An 8,130-nucleotide genomic window follows, 5' to 3' on the forward strand; every position below is an offset into this window, starting at 1 on the left:
CTCACTGAAAATAGGAATGGAATTTCGTGAGATGCCAACCTCTTTAGGTCAGGGTTAGGGTTAGGGTTGTGGAAAACCCTTCTTACAACTACTATGATAATCATACTGAGATTATGTTCACCTAAAAAGTTTTCTTTACATTTAATAATCTATTGTTAAATGTCACCTTATTATTGTCGATGTATAGCGAAAGTTTAATACTATACATAGTAACAAATACGTATAGTACTTCATATGTATATTAGTACATAATCTTATATACTATTACTATATATGTAGTCTTAATTAAACTCACATTTAAGTGACGTCTCAAGTTCATTTATAGGTCCCAATTGCGTAGAAGTTTGTATATATAAAATATATTTACAATATATACGATATATAGTTCGTATATTCTGTAGTATAATAACAATAACATTAGATAACATGTTATTCATATGGGGTCATCACAGCGGGTCTAGCCCTCATCACAGCGGGTCTAACCCTCATCACAGCGGGTCTAGCCCTCATCACAGCGGGTCTAACCCTCATCACAGCGGGTCTAGCCCTCATCACAGCGGGTCTAGCCCTCATCACAGCGGGTCTAGCCCTCATCACAGCGGGTCTAGCCCNTTAAAATATAATATAATTTATTTTAACACATATTATCTTAATTTTTATTAAGATAATATGTGTTAATCTAATAAAATTAAGATAATGGCCATTATCTTAATTTAATTAAATTTCATTAAATTTTCTTAATTGTCTTATTATTCTTCATTTAAAATATAATATAATTAATTTTAACACATATTTAAAAAATAATCAGTCTTCTTTCCTTTAAAATAAGTTACATTAAAATTAAAATGAATTAAAATATTCATTTCAATACATGTTTACATCTGCCAATTGTCCATATTATTATTCATATGTAAAAAAACAAATAAATTTATTATTATATATGTTATTATATAACATTTCTAATTACAACATGTCGGCCTGACCAGAATTTTCACTGCTTGCTACGGGTACTGAACCCCCAACTCGCTGCTCTAATATAATATAATTAGTATATATCCTCAATATAATTAAATAACATATTTTTCGGATTTCTAGAGTTCCCCTATAAGTTATTATTAAATAAATTTCTTTTGATTTTGAAAGCACTATAAATACAATAAATTCACCATAGAAAGAATATTCTAGATCTTATTATAGGTTAACAAATTTCTTAATTATAATTATAATTGATATTATTTGAATTATATTATTAATCCTTATTAATCACCTGATTAAATATGTAGTTAAGCAGGTCCTGGTCGCTGTCCAGGTTGGGGTTCTTGAGAGCATCCAGCACCTCCCCCACCCATCGCTCCCCCTCTCCCCACCTTTCCTCCGTCCCCTCACCGCGCTCCCCCCACCGGCGCATGCGCGTCAGGTTCAACAACAACAGGCCGGCGTTGAAGCCTCGTTTGTTGAACAGCGTCGACTGTGAAGGTATCAACATTCAAAATCAACATCAGTATATGTAACGAACTGAGGTAGCTCAGCCATGAACGATAAATTTTGAAAACCAACCAAAACCAAATTTTGATGTACGGCGCGACTCTGCATCAGGCGCCGCCCAGGACTCGGGGAGCGCGTAAATCAGCCGCTCATGTCAGCTTCTGCCGGGTTTGAATAGCAGCCTTTTGGCAGTTTGCAAGCTCGGCAAGACTTACAGGACATTATAAAGTCGGAAAAGACATAACAGGACATTATAAAGTTTGTTCTGACTAAAAGCATTTATCGATCTAGTGTTCATGCAGACCCATGATAACTTTGAGCCGAGCATTTTAGCAGCATTTGAGCAGAAGCTTAGGCGGTCCCCAAATTTTATCAAGAAATCAGCCCTAAATGGAAAAGCTCACTCAAATACACGCACCGGCCGATTTTGCGTCGGATTTTTGGTGGGTTTAACTTTAAATGCCGTCAGTGATTGGATGACCGAATTAAGACCTTGAAACTTTTTTGACAATACGCCACCTCATCCCGCCCCTCCCTCATGAAGACTGGCGGGGCGGCAGCGAGCAGCTGTTCGCTGTTGAAGTTGTCGAACTCCCGCCAGAGCTGCTCTGGCGGCCGTAGGAAGAGAACGTCTGTGTCCACGTACATCACGAGCTCTACGTCTGGCAGCGCCTGCTTAAGCAAAATTGAGATCTATACGACATGAAGTTTTAATGGGAGCACAATAAATTTCAAGTCAAATTTAGATTTTTCGTTTGATTTACGGATAACCGGACGGTAAAATCATTTTAAATGTACATAATTATATTCACTCTAGTGTGTCGCTATTTGGACAAAATGACCCAATATTATTCTGTGTGAGGTGCTAATATTTATTGAATGCATGAACTGAAAATAAAATAAAAAGGATTGCAAACCTGCGGGAGAAAAAGACGTTGGGTGGAGCAGGGGCGGTACTTGGCTGCCAGATGCGCGTGGTCCGCGGGATACCAGATGTCGTGAGGCTGCGGGGCGACAACAAGATGAATCTTTATAATAAACATAGTATGGTGAAAAAATTAGATGGATAGAAGGAGTTTACAATGATTAAAACATCAGATATTATACACATAAAATGGGAAAATACAGTCAGGTCCACGGTAAATCGCTTAGGGTAAATATGTAAGCGACACGAAGGGTTGCCGGCTAGGGTATAAATGGCAGTAAACACGGCTAGCAGGCACCCTCTCACCCACTCACCATGAGGGTGAGGGCTTCCCGATGGTGTGCTGGGAAGGTCTCCCGCAAGCGGGTGACGTGGGTGAACACCTCCTGCGAGTTGCTGATTACGTGTAATCTGTGCGTTGTATTTATGAGTTAATAATCATAATATTAATGTTCATCCAACTAGACAACGCTTAACTAACGTGTATTCCACTGAACAACTTTTAATTAACGTTTATTCAACTGGACAACGTTTAGTTAACATTTCTTAGACTAAACAAAGTTTAATTGACGTTTTTTTCAAGTGAACAACGCTTAATTAAAGTTTATTCAACTAAACAACGTTTAATTAAAGTTGATTCAACATGATATGTCTCAACCATACTTCCCTGCCACACCTTACACAAGTGTGGAGAAGGAACCTAACCCAGGTGAACATAATCTAGCCTAACCTCACCTAACTAACTTAACTGAACTCGCCCCTTTGAAAAACGTTGATTCAACATAACATGTCTCAACCATAAATAAATCAACTGTACTTACCGGCCACACCTTTTACAAGTGAGGAGGAGGAACCTATCCAAGGCAAACATAATCTAGCCTAACCTCGCCTAACTTAAACTCGCCTTACTAACTTTACTAAACTCGCCTCTTTGAAAACATATGATTCTAAAATACGCAGATCGGATGCACCAGAAATAGAAGCTAAAACCTTAAACTGAGTATCGGCCCTGTAACGTTGCACTGTTCGGCGCGAGTGCGCACAGCCGAATGAGGAGGCGCGATAGTGACTGCCCAGTCCCACTACTCCTCCTTTATGCTCTGCGAATGGCTTCGGACGCATGACCGAAGTATGTAAGAGAACAATAAATAAAGTTCGTATTATCGGGCTCTGGAACAATGTCACTGTATCGCTTGGACAGGAATTTCTTAATTGGTGCAAACATTAAAAGCTAGATATAAAAGGAAATCCACCAATCGAGAATTTATTGCGCATAAATTCAATTTCAGAGTACATGGCATGGAATGTCAAAAAAATATGAAAGCCACATGTAAAAGTGTTTGAAGCCCGTTCAACTTGAATCGAATAGTACAAAAGCTAAAAAAAAGCTGGTGCTTTGGCCGCTGAAAGCCGATTTTCGAAAAACAGATATCTGAAAACGGCCATTAGATTTACTAACATCACTGTCAATAAAGACTGTCTAACTATTGTTAGATTCTAGTTTAACGCTAAATTTAATAGAATTGTTTTGCAAATCCAGGTAATCGAATAATAGAATTTCAGTGAACAGATGAAATGATCTTGATGATCAAATTGAACAGTTCTTTTCACAAGGTTTAGTGGAAGACTCTCGCGCCCAAGCATTTTCTAAAAATGATAGAAAGTGGCGTATGTGGGTTACCCTGACCGAAAATGATGGAAACTGTGGGTCAGGATGACCCACATAATATAAGTAAATCTCAATGAAATCTAACGAAGATTTCCCTAATAATGAGAAGCAAGCTTTCGGTAGGGTTCTCAGTGTAAAACGTAAGCTCGATAAAGACGACACTTTTTGTCAAGAACCTTACTAGTTCATGTACAACCTGTTAGCTAATGACTTCATGGAACTTGTTCCAGAAGAAGTAGAGCCCAAACCTAGCAGGTGCTGGTATATTATACACCACGTAGTATACAAGAAGCAAAAGAAAACTATACGTATTGTATTAATTGTTAATTGACTTATCAAGGAGTTTCTCTGAATGATGTCTTGTTGACAGGTCTTGATATGACGACCAACCTCTTTGGTGTTTTGTTGAGGTTCAAATAGGAAGCTTTTGCATTGACTGACGATATGAGTAAAATGTTCTATGAAGTTAGGGTTCCCGAATACCAGAGGGACTATCTACGTTTTTGGTACGATGAAAAATAAGACTAAAGTAGTTCAGAACCGTATGAATGTTCACTTGATTTGCGCTTGCTCTTCGCCAAGCGTCGCATATTGCGCCATAAAACAGACTGCTAAAAATGGGTTGTGTTCAACGAAAGCTGAGAACGCCATTCTGGATAATTTTTATGCAGGTGACAAACTATATTTGTGAGATTTCATTTGTTTATATTTTTTGGAGTTTGTAGAGTCGAAAATATGTTAGATGTTTGATAGCTCAATATTTCTTTGTTCGCTCGAAATTTCGGTGTCGGTGCGTTTTCGTAGCCACTAGCCAGTTTACCGCCCGTAGCTCTTTTTTCCAGTCGAAATCGATTTTCACGATGGCAAAATTTTAACGTTGCAAGTGACATTAATAAACTCGATGGTTAACTTTTGGGAAGCTTGAAAATTTGAGTGAAATAAAGTAAATAATTAGTGTAAATCAGTTTTGTATCCCCGACGACTGACTAATTATTATAACCAGATCTTATGGAGTCAGTTCAAAGCAGAAGAGTTTTGAACACCGGAATTGCGAACTGAGGTGGGGTAGATCCTGCATAACAATCCACGATTCAACAATATTGTTGATCTAACCTAGGAGGTCAATAGTGTAATTTCTCAAGCCGGTTTCATAATGAAAGGCTTTAACCTTCTACCGCCGTATGTCACTGTCCGGGAACATAACTTTCAACTTAAATTATGCGTAAACTATTGAGTGTAGCAGCCTGAGGACGTTTGTACGCAACAGAGAACATTTTAAAGTAACTTTCAACTTAAANCTGTGGATGCTCTGCAATGTTAAGAATCGGCGACAGGCCTCCGGCCTACTAATTGCTGAAACCGCTATTATTATTTATATAGTTTATTTATTATAGAAGAATTGTGTTGTCTCCTTAGCATCTGTGTATGATCCCATGGAACTTGCTTATCTGTGATGATCACAGCTAGTAAAATTTTCCAGGAAAAGTGTCGTCTTAGACTTGACTGAGAAGCAGTTCTACTTCCTCAGCTTCAGAAGGCCTGGCGGGTTGTGGACGTGAAATCTTATAAAATTTTAAGTCATTCCTAGAAGTCTGAAGATCAATACCGTTCAGTGCGAGGTCAAATTACACGTCTTCTGTGAAGGACGAGACGTTGTTGAAGGTGGTGCATCAGCACAGAGATGCTGTTGACATTCATGGTTCTGTAATATACCTGATGCGACGGTATGGAGACACTGAAGATTTCTCATATTATTTGTCTGATTTAAATTTTACTAGAGTTCATTACTATAGGTAATGATATTTTAATCTTTTGCAGACTTTGATGAAAAATAATTTCAACTTGAGGCACTAGGCTTGAAGCTTGTCGTGGCGAACATTTGTTTTAGTTTGTTGGAATTAAAATTTTACGTCATCATTTAAATTTCATTGTCTCTTGTGTGAAGGAGGAACAATGAATTTATTAATCACCTACAAGCTGAATAATGAATTTCCGGGTTACATACCTTGTGTTACATTTGTTTAAGTTTGTTGAAATCAAAATTTTACGTCTTTTGTTAAATTTCATTGGCCCTTGTGTGAATTACATAGGATGGTTAGTGACAAACTATAAGCTGAATAATGAATTTATCGCTTACATTAACAAATGCTCAACTGAAGATGTTCCGCCATGTTATATCATTCATTTTTTATTAAATTTCAACCTAGATCGATGTTTACATTTAAAAGGATTACCAAGTTAAATGGTCAGTGCTTAGTATGGGGTAATGGTATCTAATATAACATTATAAATTCAATGTTTACTATAAGATATTTTCAATTCAATAATAATTATTATTTAATTTTACGTTAAGACTTAGCAGCCGGCTTTACTGTAGGTTTTTTTCAATTTATTCATTAATTTGTTAATTCATTTATCTTTGAANTTCGGACTCCCAGTAACCACGGCAACACGCGGACTCCCGGTAACCAAGGCAACATCAAGATTATCGGTAACCATGGCAACGGTTGGACATCCGGTAACCATGGTAACGTCCGAATTCCCTGTAACCATGGCAACGCGAGGAAGGCTTCAAGAGGCGGCGACCGCAGCCAGGCCGCCAGTGTCCGTCAGGTGGTCGTCGGGAGCGGACGTGCGCCCCGCGTCGTGGCTCAGCACAGGGTTCTTCACGCGGGGGTACAACTGAAAAAAAAATACATATTAACGGGTTAATCGTTGCATGTCATTCATTCATCATGAATGTTTTAAGCTGAACATTTCCCTGAATATCTACTAACGTGAATGACATAAAATGCATTTAAATCTTGCTGGGAAAACGTAGTTTAATTTGATATATAAAATAGATCGTTTGTATTGAAGACCAGCGTCTGAAATACGGGCAGTGACTCATCCCCAGGGGAGAAGAGGGGGGTAATGGGGGGTGATGACTCACCCCAAGGAGGTTGCGGGGGAGGTAGCCATGAGTGGGGGAGTGGGGGGCGGGGGGTGAGTGTAGCTGCCCCCACCACCACTCGCGCTCACACTCATCACCACGACGCAGCACCGTCATCGCGTCACCACACTGCGTAATATCATTATTATTATCATCATTATCATTATTATCATCATTACTTTTATAATGATTATTTTTAACATTATCATTAATATCATCATCATTATTATAATCATTATTATTATTATTAGAATGATGCACGTGGTGCTGATATTAATGATGAACTACAAGGGTCAATGATACATCACATGATACATACGGGGCACTACACTCGATACTTTTTTTTGCCCTTTTGTGGGTCATCTTGACCCATTAAAATTTTACGTGCAGATAGTGTGTCACTATCTGGACAATAATACCCAATAATTTTTCTGGGTGTAAACTAGTGGCACAGACGTTGTGTCAACTGTCAATGAGAATAACAAACACTGAAAAAAATACGTGTGTAAATATACACACTCACACACACCTTGAATGTGAGCTCGTCAGGCTGCTGCGCTGTGTAATCATACACGGCATACACGAGGCCGCCATTCAGGATGCCAAGCTTCTCCTGTATACCTGCATACAAAACACACATTCAAGTTAAAAAACTTAGAAAACGTTAAAATATTTTAATTAAATACCATTTTACCTTAATAGATTCAGTGTTAAACACTTCTCTTTAAATTTGTATGCTTACACTACACAGATTTTTAGAAAAGCTAAAGTGTAACGACACAACTGTATAAAATAAAAAGAAAAATACAGATCATAATGAACGCATATAATAGTTTCACATAGAAGACGATTTTCGATGCAGAATCGTTTTCTTTGAAGCCGATTTGAAAATTTTCTTTGAGAACTTTCGAGGATAGACTACGTTATATGCAAGCCACGCCATTATCAATACTATTCTGTACCTCTTTAACCCGATTCAAGTCTATATCCTGGCCCTGCCAATGATTATCTGACTAATATACAAGAAAAAATGATACAAATATAACTGTATGAAAATTTTTCACACAAGCAGAACGAAGTAAACGATACAGAACCGTTTTCTTTGGAAACGCAGGGTAG

The 8,130-nt window shown here is 38.0% G+C and overlaps 2 protein-coding genes across 3 annotated transcripts; both read right to left on the reverse strand.

Annotated features, from left to right (window-relative positions):
* Window positions 1–875: 875 nt before the first annotated feature.
* LOC108675845 (glucoside xylosyltransferase 1-like) lies at window positions 876–3,281 on the reverse strand. The gene is made up of 6 exons (XM_047881083.1): window positions 3,232–3,281; window positions 2,725–2,821; window positions 2,403–2,489; window positions 2,005–2,157; window positions 1,268–1,468; window positions 876–881 (listed from the first exon to the last, which is right to left on the reverse strand). The coding sequence occupies exons 1-6, from the start codon at window positions 3,279–3,281 to the stop codon at window positions 876–878; spliced, it is 594 nt and encodes a 197-aa protein (XP_047737039.1).
* Window positions 3,282–6,532: 3,251 nt separating this feature from the next.
* LOC108675846 (apoptosis-stimulating of p53 protein 1-like) lies at window positions 6,533–7,661 on the reverse strand. 2 transcript variants are annotated; one of them, XM_047881084.1, is made up of 4 exons: window positions 7,541–7,661; window positions 7,012–7,140; window positions 6,630–6,761; window positions 6,533–6,575 (listed from the first exon to the last, which is right to left on the reverse strand). In XM_047881084.1, the coding sequence occupies exons 1-3, from the start codon at window positions 7,649–7,651 to the stop codon at window positions 6,651–6,653; spliced, it is 351 nt and encodes a 116-aa protein (XP_047737040.1). In that variant the 5' UTR covers window positions 7,652–7,661; the 3' UTR covers window positions 6,533–6,575; window positions 6,630–6,650. The 2 variants fall into 2 exon arrangements, with proteins under 2 accessions (XP_047737040.1, XP_018019374.2); XM_018163885.2 differs by lacking the exon at window positions 6,533–6,575 and having other exon boundaries at window positions 6,610–6,761.
* Between the last annotated feature and the right edge of the window lie 469 nt (window positions 7,662–8,130).

The sequence above is a fragment of the Hyalella azteca genome, unplaced genomic scaffold (assembly GCF_000764305.2).
Source record: "Hyalella azteca isolate HAZT.00-mixed unplaced genomic scaffold, Hazt_2.0.2 contig6992, whole genome shotgun sequence".
NCBI lineage: Eukaryota > Metazoa > Arthropoda > Malacostraca > Amphipoda > Hyalellidae > Hyalella > Hyalella azteca.

What these genes read in the sequence shown, in the direction of transcription:
- LOC108675845 (XM_047881083.1), bottom strand. Translation starts at nt 3,281, where the DNA reads ATGTTTGCCTTGGATAGGTTCCTCCTCCTCACTTGTAAAAGGTGTGGC. An exon ending in ACTTGTAAAAGGTGTGGCCG is followed by an intron (nt 2,822 to 3,231) that starts GTAAGTACAGTT and finishes TACAACGCACAG; the next exon opens with ATTACACGTAATCAGCAACT. An exon ending in TGAGGGAGGGGCGGGATGAG is followed by an intron (nt 1,469 to 2,004) that starts GTGGCGTATTGT and finishes ATACCTTCACAG; the next exon opens with TCGACGCTGTTCAACAAACG.
- LOC108675846 (XM_047881084.1), bottom strand. Translation starts at nt 7,651, where the DNA reads ATGTGTGTTTTGTATGCAGGTATACAGGAGAAGCTTGGCATCCTGAAT. An exon ending in CTGACGAGCTCACATTCAAG is followed by an intron (nt 7,141 to 7,540) that starts GTGTGTGTGAGT and finishes GATATTACGCAG; the next exon opens with TGTGGTGACGCGATGACGGT. An exon ending in TCCCCCGCAACCTCCTTGGG is followed by an intron (nt 6,762 to 7,011) that starts GTGAGTCATCAC and finishes TTTTTTTTTCAG; the next exon opens with TTGTACCCCCGCGTGAAGAA.